The sequence below is a fragment of the Oreochromis aureus genome, linkage group 8 (genome assembly GCF_013358895.1).
Source record: "Oreochromis aureus strain Israel breed Guangdong linkage group 8, ZZ_aureus, whole genome shotgun sequence".
Lineage (NCBI taxonomy): Eukaryota > Metazoa > Chordata > Actinopteri > Cichliformes > Cichlidae > Oreochromis > Oreochromis aureus.
In genome coordinates this window covers 4084646-4103393 of record NC_052949.1, presented here as the reverse complement: position 1 = coordinate 4103393, position 18748 = coordinate 4084646, and the positions used below count along the sequence as shown (strand labels likewise).

The following is an 18748-nucleotide window of genomic DNA, read 5'->3' as shown; positions in this document are numbered from 1 at the left end:
GAGCAATTCGGACAAAGTTTACTTAACAGAAAAATTAATGAACTATTAATTTAAAAAACTAACAATCTAATCTAAAGGCCTGTAAGTGGTGTTTGTCAGTCCGCAGCATTACAGAACTGAAATGTATGAACCTGCCTTCAGCCAACAAGTATCAGAGTTTACAAACAAGCCGCAACAGGACCTGACTTACGTGTGTGACGTCATTCTTATCGCTTCGTTGCTTCAAGCAGCAGTAATGTTGGTTGAGTGGGAACGATAACTTGATCAGCTGATTATGTTTAGTTTCACTTTTTAATGACACAAAGCTGTCTGCTTGCTGTGTATGGAGGACCAGAGGAGACATGCGCATCAAAATACAGCAAAGCATATGCATTAGTCAGTTCAACAAAAAAAACTAATTTCATAAACCACTTTAACCTTAAAGATCTTTAAAAAATACAATTTAAAAAGAGAAATAAGTAAATGGATTTAAAAATCAAAGGTTTATGTGTGACATAAAATATGGTGAGTCCACTCCTCATTTTCAAATCCATTTCCTCAGTGTTTCCCTTTCCTGTTAGCTCATGCATTAGCTTTCATATTAGCCCTCTGCCAAAGCAAAGAGCAGAGATGACATAGGAGGGCTCACATTTCCGGTCTCTTCAAAATCAGATATCTTAGAGTGATGAATATAAACAATGAATGCTTTCGAAGCAGGAAGTGCACACAAGTAATCAAAAGTTTAAAAGTAACACGAGCGCTGTAAAGGTTTGCAGGGTCAACCAGCTCACAGGAAGAAAGTTGGCATCCTTTGTAAAACGCTGGATCATGTATGATTTGTCTGAGACCATGTGTCATTATATGGGGATATTATATGGCAGCTTTGTGCTATGCTGTAAAATAAAACCATTGTCCTCATATGAGACCACGTCTTTGTGTTCAAAGATGATTCTGAGTTCTTATACTTACAAGGTCCAACTAATCTCAAATAGCAGAAAATAAAAACACAAACAGCAAACAGGGTTTAGCTGTTAGGGGGATGTGTGGGGTAAAAGCAGTGATTGGAACTTTCCCTCAGCTTTAGTCAGCATTTCAGCATCTAACAACTCTTTCTTTGCTCTCAAATAGCTGATTTAATTTTACTGGAGACAATGGTTATCATTGGGAGAAACATTTAATCACTCATCTTTGATGAGTAGTAAAAATCTCTCCAATGGAAAAATGTCCAGAGGAACTGATATTTCCAGGTAATATCATTACCTGGAAATTAAATAATGCAATAAGACATTCGAGTTTTTCGAGTCAGCATTTCTGAGGTTTTATTTTCAGCCTTAGCAAGCAGAAGAAAAACAAACACTGTAAACGATCAACCAATCCTCACACAGAACGGATTATTCAGCCAGGTGTTATTCTTGGGAATTTGAGAACTAACTTTAGATTGGCATTCATAAGCTGAACAGAAATGCCAGTTAAGCTTGACAGCTGTGAACTTTGATATCTGCTGAATATATAACTAAAGTTTAGTATTCATATTCACCTGCTCTATATGGACTAGTGATCCGTCGATCTGCACATGTACGATGTATGCAAATTTTTTTTTTTTTAAATCATTCATTTATATTAAAAAAAAAAACTTTACTCCTCTGAAATATAACTCATGAAACAAGTTAAAAATTTTGCATAAATTTTTTCAAATTATTTTTAATGGTGCATCAAAGGAGAAAGACATTAGGAGGTAAAGTAGAGGACGTAGAATCAAACATGCAGTTTTTCCTGCATGAAGTCCAAGTTGCAGGTTTTCCTGTGTGGGTGCCTGATGCCAAAAAGCTAACACCAAGTGCTGTCAAAGCCATAACATCCTCCATGAACATGATATGGAACAGATGCAGGTGTGTCCTTATCACCCAGAGGAGTCCAAGTTGTCAAGAACAAACAAACCTACACACACAAATCAATTGAAAATGTAAACATCCGCCAAAATATCACAAGGGATTTAAAAACTTTATGACCTCTGTGAAAATTATTTCCACATCATTTATTGTATTGATCTCAACATTTATTGGGACAGTCCCTGCAAAGCATACAGGGGAAATTAATAAACTGAATCAATTTCAGCCTTGGTTTTCAATATAAATATATTTTATTAATAACTACGTTTCCCCATGTGTATTTTTGACAACATATAGGCGCTGTAGGTGCAGTGAATGGTTAGTCATTGCAATGTACTGAATATTCAATGCGAAGATTTAACATACTGTGTCAGAGAAGCTGGGGTTAGGTCAGAGGTTCCCAAAGTGTGGGGCCCGCCCCCTGGGGGGGGGCGCAGAGCCATTGCAGGGGGGGCGCGGTATGAAAAGAAAAGAAAAAAAAAAAAAGAGCGCTTGGACACTGGACAGGTTTTTGACCGGGCTCCCACACAAACGAATGCAGGAGATGAAGCAAAGCCAAATATGTTTCCAAACCAACTTCCTTCCAAGCCAAAGACAGGAAAATATGGTGAAGCATATCTTCCCTTTGGCTTCACCTGCACAAGTGCCAAGGTAGGTCTCCCCTGCAGAATTAGTTTTCCCTGCGTCGGGAGCAGCGCTGTGCTCTCCAAATCACGGACAAACAGGATCCCACATTCTTGATTTTTAGTTCACAAACACTTCTTGTAATAACTAACTACTCCTGACATTTTGGACATGTTAGCTCTTTATGCAGTAAAGTTACAGCGGGATACAAATAATATCAGGCTGATCCTGCCGTAATTTGTTCCCCCGGTTCAAATCACGGACAAACAGGATCCCACAGCTGTTTATGTGTTTAAACCCATTTTGCACAGAGAGGCATTTTTTGAAAAATGTATTGATAGCAATGTTGAATATTATTACACAGGAAAAAAACGACTACACGTAAAATAATTACACCGTGACGCCTCTGCCTTTCTAAATGGAGGGACAGTAACTGCGTGTGTATATGTAAGCGTGTAAAACCTGCAGATAGTCAGATTAACAGTATTTTGTCTCTATCTGCTATTCTGCAATTCATCTCATGTAAACAATAACGTGGCGCACAGCGTGACGTGAAAAGAGGCACATACCTTTGTTGTTGCGTGACGAACTCTGTAATCCTCGTCCACACATAAACGCAAAAAAGGAGTTTTAAATAATCTCCGTTTTCGGTGAATGCAATGCCGTTTACGTGTGGACGAAAAGCCCAAACGCATAGAAACAGCTGAGCTTTCAAAAATACCCGTGTAGGTGTGGACGTAGCGTAAAAGAGTTAGTAGTATATTTTATTACTACCTGTAATTTATTGCCGTTTACTTGTATTTGCTTAATTGTTTACTAAATGTTTGAGGTGTGAAATAAACCGCAATGGAGTTTGTTGTAAAGGCTCACCTTTCAGCACATTCACTTCACCAGATGCACCTTGTTTCTTTTCCTCACCTTTGATTGGGGGTGGTGCTTGGCCTTAATTGCGCTCACCTGTCACTCGTTATATAAGGACTGCACTCACCTACCCCTCACTCTTTCTTCACTCTCACATGGGGCGGCAGCTGAGAGATAGCAGTCCATGTGTGCCTTTCCTTTCTTTACCCATTATCCAATGAAAGGACAAAACCTGTAAATGATTGACTGCTTATTCTCATTCTAATCGGATGAGCCCATGATGATGACTACTTAAACCCTGAACCTTCCTTCCTCCAAAACATGGTCCTCCGAGCCGGAGTAGTGTTATCATCATGGATTCACAGCAGCCATTGACTGAAGGTTTGAGACGTTCCAGTCGTGATAGTCGACCTCCTACCCACCTGCAGTATGACGTTCAGTACCCTGGGAGTAGAAGTGCTAGATGTGATACAGAGAGTCAAACAGAATGCCAGCATAGTGACACAGACACACATGGGCTGCAGGATCCTGACGGAGAGTCAGAAAGCCAACCAGAGACAGCCCCTGCTCCTTTACCCACCAATCAAGATGAGGTGATGAGGGAACTCCTGATGACGATGAGGGAGATTAGGCAATTTATGATTCAATTATCTCCTCCCCATTCTCGCAGTTCCTCCAGATCTTCAATTCACACTGTCTCATCTGATGAAAGCAAATCATCTGTATGCGGTTTACAAGCCATTCCCCAAACGCATCAGCAACATGAGCAGTTCCCAGTGATTGATCCAGCAACATGTCAATCACCCTCTCAGCCCCCACAGGTTAGCCGTCACTCTGGTGCAGTTCCGGCTGCTAGCCCTCCTTTCCCTAATTCAACAATATTAGATGCTGCAGTTCCTTCAAGTGGTTTGCCTAGACCAGTTTTTCCTACACCAGATGAGACTCCTTTTAATTTCCTGGCCACACCACTGCAAGGTCCGCACCAGATTTCATGTGTTCAACCTGCTGTTCCTCTAGATGAAGACCCCACTCAACCTCTCATTTGCATTCCAGAACCAAGGCAGCACCCTCCTGTAAAGCAGCAACCAGCTACATCCAATGGCTTACATGAACAGAAACCTTTGGTACCTGTTACTGCTAACTCGGGTCACTCCTCTAGCATTAGAACACATGTATATAAGCTTGAGGGTCCTTCTTTCCCAGACCTTACCAGTGAAGATGAAATCCAGTATAGGCTGTTACGAATGGCCCTTACTAACCTGCTTGACCCTCATGAGACAGAGCATTTCAAGTATCATGTCCTTCTCGATCATCTGAAAGTAGACCAAGCTAAACGGTTAGCTATTTCCTTTTCCTATGCTCCTGACCCATACACTCAAGCCATCAACGCCCTTGATGAGCGGTATGGGCAACCAAGACAGCTAGCATTGAAAGAGCTACGGAATATACTGGAGCTTCCTCCTATCAGAGCAGTAAGTGTAAAGTAAAGTGTGTTGTGTTAGTCCCCGAAGGGAAATTACTCCTCTGCATTTAACCCATTCACCCAGTGAAGCAGTGGGCAGCCACCAAGCATAGCGCCCGGGAGCAGTGTGTAGGGACGGTACCTTGCTCAGGGGTACCTCAGGGTAGCCGCTCAGTGAGTCGAACCCCGACCTTCCGATCATGGGGCAGACTGAGCTACTGCGATGGTCGGACTCTGGATAACTTTGCTCTTCGTGTGCAAGCTTTAGTTGGTTTGCTTAGCACTATGGGTGATCAAGGATGGACAGAACTAAATTGTGGCTCCCATGTCGATCGCCTACTTGAAAAGTTGCCTGCAGAGCATTCTAGTCGCTTCAAACGGCACATTTACAGGGAACAAGGAGATATGATGTATGACTTACCTTTGTTCTCGTCCTGGTTGCAAATGGAGTGCAAGTGTCAACCAAGAAAGGACAGTCCTGTCTCATCCTTTAACCAGCCACGACCTGCCCGTAAGTACACCTCTCCACTCAAAACAATATTACATGGGACAAATCCATCCGATCCTGTACAGGCAGCACAACCCATCATAATGACTAAGGCAAGATGTGCATATTGCTGCTCACCTGAACACCACATTAGCAAGTGCCCTGAGTTCATTAACAAGACAAAGGATGAGAAAATAAACTGGATAAAGAGAAACAAACGGTGTTGGCGTTGTGCTAGAACTCATCAGGCTGCAAAGTGTGATCTGAGGAAAGCATGTGCCACCTGCATGGGACGACATCTACAGATCCTGTGTGAGGTGAATCAGAGACCTAGAACTGAAGTTAATCCTGTAGTGAGGACACTGTACTTTGATAAACCTAGTGACTGTCCCAGTGTACTATTAAAAGTTGTGAAAGTGCTCCTGTGAAATGGCAAAAGAACTCTTGAAACATATGCCGTACTTGACGATGGCTCCCAACGTACCATGCTTCTGACATCAGCAGCTCAGCATCTCCACCTAACTGGGAAAGCTGAAAAATTATCACTCAGAACTGTCCCTCAAGAAGTTGAAAGGTTCTTCTGTAAGTTTCCAGATTTCTCCCATCGCACATCCAGAGAAAACTTACACAATTAATAATGCCTTCGCTACAAGTCACTTAGCACTTTCAGACCACACCTACCCCGTATCATCTCTCCAACGGAGATACAAGCATCTTCAAGGTATCCCATTAACCTTTATTAACAAAGCAGCTCCACTACTGCTCATAGGCTCTGATCATACCCACCTTATCACGCCTATTGCACCAGTTAGACATGGACCATTTGGATGTCCTGCAGCAGTCAAAACCCGCTTAGGATGGACACTCCAAGGTCCAATCACAGACTTCCAACCCCAGAGCAGTTCCACGCATGCCCAATGTTTGTTCACATCTTCCAGTTCAGGTTCAGGTGAACCGCTCCAGCACATCCTCGTGTCCACTGATGGCTCTAAATTCATTCAGCCACCTCGTACTTTACCATCAGCAGTACCTACGTCGTCACCGGCAGTGCCGCTATCACCAGTTCCACCGCCTGTGGCTGCCATTCCACCAGTGGTCAGGGCACCGCCTGCTCCTGCATCACCTGGTCCTGCCCCTGCCAAGTCCAGTAAATTGCCCCCAGCACCTGCAAAACTGCCCGACGGTCTGCAGGTCTGGGCCTGCAGCTGCATCCCACGCGGTTGGCATTTGGACCTGCTTTGCCGCCACTGCTGGCTACATGGTCGGCCCCCTGAACTGTCTGGCCTGCATTGTCGACCTCCAGGTCGACCCCCGAACCTATATCAGACATGCTACAGGTCTGATGGACAGTTCTGAGTGATAATTTTTCAGCTTTCCCAGTTAGGTGGAGATGCTGAGCTGCTGATGTCAGAAGCATGGTACGTTGGGAGCCATCGTCAAGTACGGCATATGTTTCAAGAGTTCTTTTGCCATTTCACAGGAGCACTTTCACAACTTTTAATAGTACACTGTCTCTGCCCCCGCTTTGTGAAAAAGAACAACTCTAATCCTTTGAACATATTTCTCACTAGAAATACGGGGGCGGCTGTTGTAAAGGCTCACCTTTCAGCACATTCACTTCACCAGATGCACCTTGTTTCTTTTCCTCACCTTTGATTGGGGGTGGTGCTTGGCCTTAATTGCGCTCACCTGTCACTCGTTATATAAGGACTGCACTCACCTACCCCTCACTCTTTCTTCACTCCCACATGGGGCAGCAGCTGAGAGATAGCAGTCCATGTGTGCCTTACCTTTCTTTACCCATTATCCAATAAAAGGACAAAACCTGTAAATGATTGACTGCTTATTCTCATTCTAATCGGATGAGCCCATGATGATGACTACTTAAACCCTGAACCTTCCTTCCTCCAAAACAGAGTTTGTAAACAAAATATGGGTGTGTGTGTTTGGAGGATGTGTTTGTGCGGGGGGGTTAGGTGGTGGACCAGAACAGTCACCTAAGTGCTAAATGGAGAAGCTAATCCCAAAACTGAAAATGAGGGGAGAGATGGACGTTTTGAGTTTGAAAATCTTTTTTTTTTTTTCATTTAAATTGTAAATTGGTTTTTGAAATGGGCTTTCATTGAGAGCTTACATTTTTTTGTAAAAATCCATGTATTAATCATTCATTTTGAAATACTGATTTATAATTATTGTTGTTATTTCACATTAAATAAATAATACATTACTTTTGTGATATCTAAATAAATAAAAGAATAAAAAAAACTTATTTTGATGCACATGTGGAGAAATATTTTAAGAATGGAGGATGATGAATGAGCTGAAAAGGCAAAAAAGAGAAAGAAAAAATGCATTCAAAATTCGACCAAAAAATTTGCTGATAATTGCCCCAAAGCCACGTCTCTGGGGCAATTATTTTCTCGCAGATTTTAGTTTTAAGTATATGCTCCTAATGAGCAATAAGGAAAGGCGGTGTGTAGGATCGTCTGGGCCACGCCCCCTGCTTGACAACCAGCACGCCTGGCGTTCGTCTCCCAGCAACCAGTCGGTCCGCCGCTCCGTCCTGCTACAGGCGGTCCGGACTTACAGCGTCCCGGAGTGACAGTTACCTCTACACCCAGGCTTCCATGGAACCGGACTGGGACTGAGCCGAGGTGTCGCCATGAACGACCGGTATCACCGGGCGGCCCGGGACGGCTTCCTGGACGTGCTGAAGGAGGCCACACGGAAGGATCTAAACGCCCCGGATGAGGATGGGATGACACCGACCTTATGGGCCGCTTACCACGGCAACCTGGAGGCGCTCCGGCTCATCGTGAGCAGAGGGTGAGTTCAGAACCACAATCACCAACACAGAGAAAAGTACTCTAAAAGTTGTATAAAAAGTATATATATGTGAAAGATAGATAGATAGATTAGTTAATGTATTTTGGAAATATGGCAGTCACACATTTAAGATTTTTAATTGCGATTTACAGTATTAAAAAATAATTAAATAATTAAAAAAAAGACAATTAAAATATTAAAAACCATTTAAAATAATGGATGGGTGGGTGGATATATGTACTTCATATGATTTTTATACTTTAATAAAATTCAAAATATTATAGGATAGTGTATGTTTTTCTTGTGTTTTACCTACCTCATGGCAATGAGTTGATGCTGAAGCACATCGGCTAATCATCCATCTGTCTTATCTTCATCTTAAATGAACTATTTTTCCATCCTCATTCTGGTCATTATGCAACTTACTCATGGGCTTCAATTTGAATTAACTTTTTTATTTCTTTAGCTCCAAATCACAGCAAGGTGAAAACTATAGAATCATTTGACCCCCTACAAGCAAGCTCTTTGGCGACAGTGGGAAGGAAAAACTCCCTTTTAACAGGAAGAAACCGGCAGAAGCAGGCGCAGGGAAGGGCGGCTGTTTGAGGGAGTGAGGGTAGGAAAACAGGACAAAAAACACACAGCAGAACAGAGGTAGATACTAATAATAACTAATGATTAACTAATGGCTTCAGCAGTAAATCTTACTGCTTCAAGTCTGTTAGCCAAGGTTCACTGTAAAACACCACAGTTTAGTGGCTGAAAGTAAAAATTACTATAAATTACTGTAAGAAAAATATGAAAAGTTGAAGGAGACATAGTCCCAAATCTGAGGTAGTAAATATTTGAAAATGGGTTGCTCATTTGACAAGATAACAAACCTTACCTGATCACTTCTGTCTCCAGGTGTTCATTCCAGCCAGATTTCTACCTTTATTAAAGACAGTGACTGTAGATTCAATATATACATAAGAGTGCTGCGACGTTCTGCAAAACCCCAGTGTAATCTAAAGTTATTTCTATATTATAGTGGACAAAATGGAGTTCGTTTCTGTACAGTTTACAGAAATATCTAACCGCGTAGAACGTTCTTTAGTTTGTGTTTAACTGAGAAAATAAAACTGCTCCAACTCCCATCACTAATCTAATCAGCACTTCAAGAGATGGAGGCTGTACATTTAAACAGCCTAATTGCAGACAAAGGTCACTTGTGTGTGCTGGCTGTATATTAAATCTGACAGATGAAGGTTGGGCTGATCCATTACACAGCAGAGCCTTAAATCTGATTGAGCCATTATACACAAGCCATTTTTACACAGTTCAGTTACCTAAACTGACCGGAAGCTTGGAGAAAACAGAGACAATCACAAACAGGTTTTAGGAGTAAGGCTATATTCAGGGCAGATAAGTTACAGGTAGAGTATCCGAGAGCACCGTGTGGAGGCTTTAGAGCCCAAACAAAGCAGCGTGTTTGCTTCCTGCTCTCTAAGAAGGAGCACATTAACAGCAGGGCGAGGTGCAGTGTGTCATGCAGCTGGCGGCAGCTTTATAAAGCGTGCAGTGAAGTGCAGGGTACTGCAAAGGTCAGAGTGATGGATCGAGTGCATGCGAAGCAGAGAAAAGAAAGCTGAGCAGCAGAGCAAGCATTACAACAAGAGCTACACTGAACACAACAAGAGAGCAGTTTAAGAAGCAGGAACAGGAAAGATCATACATCTACAATCATCAACCCCACTGACACTGAACTTACAAAAGAACTGCACCTAAAAATGGGCAAAATCATTATTTAAAGAACAAATATGGCTACGATTACAGACACAGACCTGACTGTACTGCACTGACTGGCCCAGGTTGTGCTATTCAAGCTAAAACAGCATTTAGATGTGATGTTTTTGCATCATTTTTTGGATTTAAATGTTCCAAACAAAGACATTTTAATAACATGAGTAAACACAACACATAGTTTTTAAATAATGATTTCATTTATTAAGGGGAAAAAAAAGTTATCCAAACCTATGTGGGGCTGTGTGAAAAAGTAAGGCTACGTTCACACTGCAGGCGAAAGCGCATCAAATCCGATTTTTTTTTACCCTATGCGACCCATATCCGATCATGGTATGACAGTGTGAACGGCACAAATCCGATATTTTCAAATCCGATCTGGGTCACTTTCGTATGTGGTACTGAATCCGATACATATCTGATGTTTTAGAAAGCGACTGCTGTTTGAACGGTCATGTCGCATTAAATCCGTCTTTTACGTCACTGACACAAGACAGACGCCAATTATCAGCGCCTGAGAAGACATCGCGAACGCTTCCTGTGGTGAACCTTCCCAGGAGTAGTTGTTCTACCACAATTACTCCAAGAGCACGACTCATCCAGGAGGTCAAAAAAGAAGCCAGAACAACATCTGAACAACTGCCTCACTCACCTCAGCTAAGGTCAGACTTCATGATTCAATAATAAGAAAGAGCATGGGCACAAATGGCCTCCATGGGAGAGTTCCCAGGAGAAACCCACTGCTGACAAGAAAGAACACAAAAGCTTGGCATTTGCCAATTAAAAAAAAATATTAAAAAAAATATACCCTCAAGACTTTTGGGGGAATGAGGGTTTCGGAGCGGCCTGGTCAAAGTCCGGACTTAAATCTGATTGTGAGGCTTTGGTATAACCTTAAACAGACCGTTCATGCTGGAAAGCCATCAATCCTGAAAAGAAGAGTGGGCCAAGAAAGACAATGAGAAAGACTCATTATCAGTTAACACCAGTTGCACTACTTGCCGTCAAGGGTGGAACAGCAGTTATTAGAACTGGGGAGCAATTACTTTTTCACATTGGGCCAGGTAGGTTTAAATAGCTTTTCAGGAATGCAAAAAACTAAAAAAATCAGGGAGGGAACAAGGACTCCCTTCCTGATTGCAAAATGCAACACATTTCTATAAAGAACCAAAACACATGTAGATGGTTATAACATAAATCACATACAGGAGTTTCACTCAGGAAGCCTGGGCTCAGGTGCCTTCAGGGAGTTATAGGTTCAGTTATGTTTATTGGTCAGGAAAACCTGAGATAGGAACATTTTTAATTGCATGTATTTCTTTATATATTAAGGACTGAGACTAGTCTTTATAGACCAAGAGACGCTTCACTAAATCAGACGCTAGAATCAAAGAACTGAAAAGAACGTCTTCTATAGAAAGTCCAGATTTTTGTTTGGTTATATTGCCTTTTTTCTTTTTTTTTCTTTTTTTTTACTTTATTTTGTTGCCATTTTACACAAGTAAAGAGTAATTTGTTCACTTTTTATCTACACTTGATAAATGATAATGATAGTGAAAATATCATATTTTTTAACTTGGATCTCTCTCTGCTGACGCTTTTAGCACTACGTATTCAGTACTTTGTCAAAGCCCCTTTGGAATGAGCTTCTGTTTCTTGGGACGCTGCAGATTTGCACACGGATTTGGTTGCTTTATTCTTTTATTCCTCACCGATCCGTTAAAGCTCAGAATGGATGAGAAGCATCTGTGAAGTGCCATGTTCAGGTCTCTCCACAGAGGTATGTGGGATTATAGTGTGGACTTGAATCACTCGAGGATATTTAGAGACTTGTCCTGGAACTGCTCCAGTGTTGTCTCATCTGTTTGCGTTGGGCTGTTGTGCAGCTGTAAGGTGAACCATCCTCTCAGTCTCAGGTCTCTGCACCCTGACATAGAGCTTTCTTCCAAGGACCGTCACTTCACCGGCCTTCTCTCAGTTCTGACCAGTTTCCTGTCTCTGTTGTTGCGGATGCTGCCACTGGCTTACCTTACTGTCAGGATGGTGTTAGCAGATGATATGTAGAGCCTGATGTTCAACAGACACAGACGCTGAATAGTTCAGCACAAAATCCTTTTCCTCATCCTCTCAGAGTCCTTTAAATCCTGTAAGACAAACTCCAAGAAGGTTGTGATGATTTTCAGAAATTGCATATGAAGAATTTAAATCAATTATTTAAGTAATGGTGGAAGTCAACTGTCCATTTTTGAAAGGGGCTTTTTAAAGCCCTTTTTTGGGGGGGCAAATGTAAATATTGTTTTATGTTCTGGTGACCTGTGAAATGAAAATACATTTATTGACAATAACTGCCCAAATAAGTGCCTAGGGGTGTTTCATGTTGCAAGATTTGTTTATAGAATTACTTTGGATCTTTCAACACTGGTTTCTGACTAACTGCTTTAAATGAGTGCACAAGAAGGACCTTCAGAGGGGCAACTGTGCCACCCTCCTGGGAAGAGCTGAGGAGAGCCCCAGACGTGGGGTCACCCAGCAGCCACGGTGCAGAAGCCGGCAGCCAGCCACGCCAGAGAGGACTGAGCCCCGCGCCCACAGGGCCAAGGTCCAAGGCCCCCCACCCCCTTAAGGGGTCCGACCAAGGCACGAGCGCGAGGCCCTGCCAAGAAGCCACCAGGAATGAGATGGTACATATCTGAGCGCCCAGCCCTGGACACCGAGAACCACCAACGCACCGCCAGATGAGGGCCACAGCCACCGGTAGTGAGTGTGGTGGGGGGAGAGATGTTCCCAGAGAGGTGGAGTCTAAGACCCGACCTGAAAAATAGACACAGACAAACAGGCACACACAGACACAAACATGCATTCTCACCCTCATGCACACATATACAAATACACGGCACTCGCCCAACGTGGAGACAAACACAGATGGACACCGTACTCACACTCCTCAAACATACCTATGCCCCAGGTCCAGGTACCCTCGCCCCCAGAGGGGTAATCCGCCCCTAGACCCAGGAGATGTTACCCTTTTCCCTGGGGTGGAGACAAGCAGACTGCCCCCGGTCCTGCAGCAGCAGGGAGGCCCAGCATCCCAGACTCTGACCAGACAGCCAACTTCTCCTCCCAGCTCCCCGCCCCGATGGCGCACAGAGGAGGGGTGTGAAGACCCCTTACCTCTCTCTGCCCGCTCATATATGGAGTTGCTGCATGCTGTGCTCAAGTGCATTTAAAACATGGGAGGGGCATGATGCTTTCTGCCAGAGAGCAGCAGGTGTCATAACGGCCCCTCGCGAGAACCCTCAATGTCTACATGCATTTCAAATTGAGAGTTTGACACCGGAACCAGAGGTGAGGTTAAATATATAGACCATCTTCTTGACGCCGTATAGCGTGCCCACCCCCAAGGCCCTATATGTATGTGTTGTGAGAGTGCGAGTGCTCAGATTTTAAATAATAGCTATATAGCTTTGTCTAGACCTCAGTTTATCTCTGTGGTCTGATGACAGGTATTTGGGTGACATGATTTTATTTTTGTCCTGAAATACAGTTTGAAAGGTGGGATCAGCTCTGTGTCTGCCTGAACTCTGACCAGTTTAGTTTGCTGCTGGTGTCACAGTCTGGATACTTCCTCACATTCACATTCATCAGCTAGATGTGGTGGAGTGACTCGTTGACACACAAGATTTTTAGTGCCCAAACGTTATCAGTGAGTGAAAGTGACAGTAAAAAGAAAAGCAAACCCTGAACAAAGAGTCTTCTGAATGTACATAATGATTGTCATGAGTTGTCATTGTCTGTAAAATGGGACAGTTATTGTTCAGTTCCAAGTATTACTGCTGCTGTGTGAGAGCACCAATGACAAATGACACCAAGAAGACAAAACGTGTTATATTATCTGCCAAGATGTGAATGGGTTCTGCTTTCTGAACTAGTGATACCTGTTTGGAGATGAAACCTGACTCTTCTTTGAGGGATTTTCCCATTTGGGTTGTTTTTCTATTATACTTTTCTGATATTTGTGACGGCTTGCTTCAAAAGACAAGCCAAGGGATATAGTCTCTCCAGCATTTGCAGGGTAAACCCCTGTCCCAGTAGGACATACCCAGAACTCCTCACCCAGGAAGTATCCCTGTCAGATGCCTCATGTGGCTCATTTCAATGCAGAGAGTAGCAGCTGTACTCTGAGATTCTCTGAACTCGTCACCCTTTATCAGTCTCTGATATGGTTGTGGAGGAATTCTGGCCCACACTTCTTTTTTTTATTACTTTTTGAGCTTTTCACCTGTGATAGATAATTATTAAGTGAAGATGGAGACAAAAGCCAGGAGAAGGAGAAGAGACAGAGCAGCGTTAGTCAACCTCAACTATAAGCTAAACCGGCACCCTTGTTTGTTTTCAATGTTGCTTCAGTACATTGATGTATGCAGACACTCATTTATTCACAGCTCTTTTAAGGTCCTGCCACAGCATTCAGTGGGGTTGAGGTTTGGACTTTGCAACATCTTGATTCGTTTCTTTTTTTAGCAATTCTGCTGTAATTTGCTGCTGTGCTTGTGTTGGTCTTGTTGCATGACCCAGTGGGGGTCAAGATTTAGCTGTTGGATAGATGGACTCACATGTGACTCTACAATACTTTGGTATAGAGAGGAGCTAATGGCTGACTCAGGCACTGCGAGGTGGCCAGGTACAAACAAGCTCAAATCATCACCCCTCCACCATCGTGCTGACACTTGCTGTGAAACACTTGCTCATATGATGTGATTGACTGGAGTCCACATGACTCTGCTTTAGTATAGTTGTCTTTTCTGTCTGAAGTTGATTAAAAAAATAGTTTTAAAATGAAACTGTGCTGGTGTCACTTCAGAATTTGCTGGACTTCCTTAGACTTTGTAGTAAGGGAAAGTTTGTGTAGCACAATTGTTTTATCCTGTTCTTTCAGAGGAAGTTAAAACATTCTGAGATGTTAGAAAAGTAAGAAACTTTCTTTCTTTCTAGACACTGATAAAGTAGCAATGTGTGTTTTAAATGCTGACTTCAGGATGTGGAAACCAGTGAGGCAATAGCTGTGATGGTCCAGACAAGAAAGTTAACAAAGCAAACAATCTACATATATATGCAAAGAAACAAGAAGTGGATGGTGTGTCAGCTGTGTACGCAGTCATTTAGTTACCAAATTAGATGACAAGAAATGTATTTTTTATTAACAGTACAAAGACACATGCATAATATGAACAGTCTTTTTTCCTTTGTAAGAGACCAGGAGAGGTCTGACTGGTCCACTACTGAACATGGAAACATCAACATCTGTCCATCAGTTGTGTAGTTTTTGCCATCATGTACAATCCAGTTGTGATAAAAACATGTTTCAGCCAAGTTTGCTGGGCTGTTTCTAGGAAACATTGTTGTCATCTCTGACTTACTGCTTCAGACAGTCCAGTTGCTATTTTGAGTTACTTAAGTGGGATTCTTCCTTTGCATTGAGTGATATAGATTTCTCAACCTCTTATGTAATTGGTCTTTCTGGCGGGTAAATAAACACCCACATGGTTCGTCTCAGATATACGTAATATCAAGTCCACACTTGTTCTCGCAGGGTGCAGCACCGCAGACGTGAACTGAAATCAGGGTCGGTGCCAGTAAAGGTGGTGACCCTGCTGCGGTGTGTGGTAACACTGTTGCTGGGTGTCTGTGAAAAAAAGAGTCTGGGTGTGGGAGATAAATAATGCAGAGTCACCTCTGTCATGTTTAACCTGCTGCGCTTCAATTATTGATCAGGACCCGGCCGTGTGGGAGGAGGGAAAACAGGAAGAGGAGGAGAGTTTACAGCAGATTAACACGGGTCACCGCAGCAGCTGCAGGAGGTGGAGTTGCTGTTGTTGTTGCTCTACATTAGAGTTGTGCTTTTCAGACGCTTCACTAATATCTATACGACAGCTGTTTTCCAGTGAAATACTGGTACAGACTTAAACATGTGTCTTCCATATGCAAAGTTACACTGGTTGATACTCATAAAAATCATCAGTGTGTATGCGAGTAGTCACACTCCTCTAAACACTTGGTTTCAGCCTGTATTTTTTACTCATGGCTCTTTATGATGTCATAGAGAGGTGATATCCGTAATATGGTCATCTTTGTTGGAAATGGATGGAACCTGTTCTAGAGTTGGCACCAACACAAAGCTAGAAGCTGTCTAAGTGTGTAAACTTTGTGTATAAATTCAACATGGCATCTCCTCCGTTTACTTCCAGAGGTGACCCGGACAAATGCGACATTTGGGGGAACACGCCGCTCCACCTGGCAGCTGCCAACGGCCACCACAACTGCCTGTCCTTCCTGGTGGCTTTCGGTGCCAACGTCTGGTGTCTCGACAATGACTACCACACACCGCTGGACATGGCTGCCACCAAGGGCCACATGGACTGCGTTCGCTACCTGGACTCCATCGCCACCAAGCAGATTACCATCAATCCAAAACTGGTCAGCAAGCTCAAGGATCGGGCATTTCGTGCCGCGGAGCGCCGGATCAAAGAGTGCGCAAAGCTGCAGAAGAAACACCATGAACGCATGTCAAGGAAGTTCATGAAGGAGTCTGCCGCCTTAGACAACTTGGACGCTATTAGCTTTTCTAGCTACACCAGCAGCAGCACTCTGAGCCGCAAGTTCAACACTGTCACCTCCAACATGCCATACTCACAGGTGGTTGTTTTTGTGTTCAAAAGCCCTGACTTAGCCTTAACTTCTGCTTTACTGAGCGGGGAACATTTTAACTAGCATTTAAAGCATTTAAAGCTCTATTTTAGATAAACAACTGTCCCTGGACTCAGTTGCAGTTGATAGTCGGCCTTTTAACTCCCAAAACCTTTGAGTCTTAGTCATTTGAAAACAATGTACATCATTCAGTTACAAGAATAGTAAAAAACTCTGCCTCTGTTTGAGTTTGACATTTACAGTAATTATTTACATCATCTAAAAGACCCCTGGGTGATCCACAGTGTCTGATTTGTCACTTTCAGGCCACCCTGCATTCGACAGCCAAGGGCAAGGCCAAGATACAGAAGAAGCTCGAGAAAAAGAAGCAGGTTGACGGTACGTTCAAGATCTACGAGGATGGGAGGAAAAGCGTGCGCTCGCTGTCTGGCCTGCAGCTCGGCAATGATGTGATGTTCCTCAAACAAGGCACCTACACCAACCCCAGAGAGCGGTCGCGGCTCAACATCCGTGATATGTTTCCCCGTGACATTGATGACGATGCTGACACCATCTCCCGTGCCATGAGTGACCCGGGCCTCCACGAGGCGGCTTATTCCGAGATCAGCGCAGACTCCGGGCGTGATTCGCTGTTCACTCGGCCCGGGCTCGGGACCATGGTTTTCAGGAGGAACTATATGAGCGGAGGCATGTTTGGAATTGGGGTAGAGGAGAGCGTTGCAGGGAGTGAACCTGTGGGGAGAGCGCCTAACGTCCGACTGCGAGGAAAACTGCCTCGACGCTCGCCCAGCTTCGATGAGGATAGTATTGGCAGCGCTTTGAGCCTGCAAGAAAGAAACCTGCAGGAGCTGCCCTGGGAGGAGACTGAGCTCGGGCTGGATGAGGACATGGAGCCAGAGAACAATCCTCTGGAGACTTTCCTGGCCTCTCAGAGTCTCACTGAGTTCATGCCCATATTCAGGAGGGAGAAGATCGACCTGGAGGCTCTGCTGCTATGCTCTGATACAGACCTCACCAGTATCCACATCCCTCTAGGGCCCAGGAAAAAACTGCTGGATGCCTGTAAGAGACGTTTGGATACTCTGGATGAACCAGAGGCCATTGAAGACACTGAGCTGTGAAGCTCAGTATCGCCCATGTGTCTGAAATCAGGACCACAGCTCTGTGAATTGAATGCAATTTGCCGCTCGAAATACAAAATAGCAAAAAGAAAATATTTTGTGCAGTATTAATGAAATGTTCGAGCTTTTAATGAGAGCAGTTCTCTAAGTTGTGCAATTTTTCTTCAGATTTTCACCTCAGATCAACCTGAGCAGAAAACAGCATTTTTATGACTGAACAGCACCATCTAGTGGTGACTTATCATATAAACTTAAAATTTCAATCTAGGGGCCTGTAAGAAATGTTAGTTAGTGGCATTACACGTTACAGTTATACATAATTTTATTTCACCTAATTATTCATGTAATTAAACTTGTAATAAGATGTATATGGCAGTGATGCTGTACAGTCGGTGGAGTAGTGACAATTTCACGGGAAAGCTGCGACACTTGTATGTACCTAAACCTCAACCCTAATATGTGTTTTTTTTTTTGTTGTTGTACACTTTTCTTACGTTTAAATATTATTATACCTCGTGGCACATATGCAGTGGTGACTGAACGGTATGTTTGTGATGTATGAGTGTAGCCGCAGACGGAGTGACAAACAGTGTCGCAACAGTAAAACAATGAGGTGTCAGAGCGAGGTTATGCGAGTGCTAGATAACGCCGCTATCTCAGGTTACTGCAGGAGCTATTTGGTTACGCTGAAGGTCTGCTGCCGGCTGCGCTCCACAGTACGACTGTGCATGAATGTACCTTTTTATGTTGGCAAAGAACTTTTTGTAATGATGCACTCACAAACGTTATTATCTTTTCTTAAAATAAAGGGGAAATTCTTATTGACTTGTGCTTGAATTTATTCAGCGTTAATGAGTTTATTATCTCAGGAACTCTGTCAGGTTGATTATTACGCAGCACATATAAAACTTCTGTTAAAACAGCAGATAGGAAATCTATCATCTGGTGTCGAACCATTTCATTTCTGGTCCTCCATCTCTGCTGAAGTTTGGCCATTGTGTTTCTTTATGTT

At 43.3% G+C, this 18748-nt stretch overlaps 1 protein-coding gene across 3 annotated transcripts; it reads left to right on the top strand.

Annotated features, from left to right (window-relative positions):
* The first annotated feature begins 7822 nt into the window (after positions 1-7822).
* On the top strand, positions 7823-18544 carry LOC116328612 (Usher syndrome type-1G protein homolog). 3 transcript variants are annotated; one of them, XM_031750436.2, is made up of 3 exons: positions 7823-8128; positions 16156-16603; positions 16921-18544. In XM_031750436.2, exons 1-3 carry the CDS (start codon positions 7965-7967, stop codon positions 17734-17736), a joined length of 1428 nt encoding a protein of 475 aa, XP_031606296.1. In that variant the 5' UTR covers positions 7823-7964; the 3' UTR covers positions 17737-18544. The 3 variants fall into 3 exon arrangements, with proteins under 3 accessions (XP_031606296.1, XP_039471997.1, XP_039471996.1); XM_039616063.1 differs by lacking the exon at positions 7823-8128 and adding an exon at positions 13186-13255; XM_039616062.1 differs by lacking the exon at positions 7823-8128 and adding an exon at positions 15635-15768.
* The last annotated feature ends 204 nt before the right edge of the window (positions 18545-18748 follow it).

Bases quoted from the DNA above. Each gene is read 5' to 3' on its own strand.
- LOC116328612 (XM_031750436.2), top strand. From the start codon at position 7,965: ATGAACGACCGGTATCACCGGGCGGCCCGGGACGGCTTCCTGGACGTG. The intron at 8,129-16,155 runs GTGAGTTCAGAA...GTTTACTTCCAG, and splicing joins CGGCTCATCGTGAGCAGAGG to AGGTGACCCGGACAAATGCG. The intron at 16,604-16,920 runs GTGGTTGTTTTT...TGTCACTTTCAG, and splicing joins CCAACATGCCATACTCACAG to GCCACCCTGCATTCGACAGC.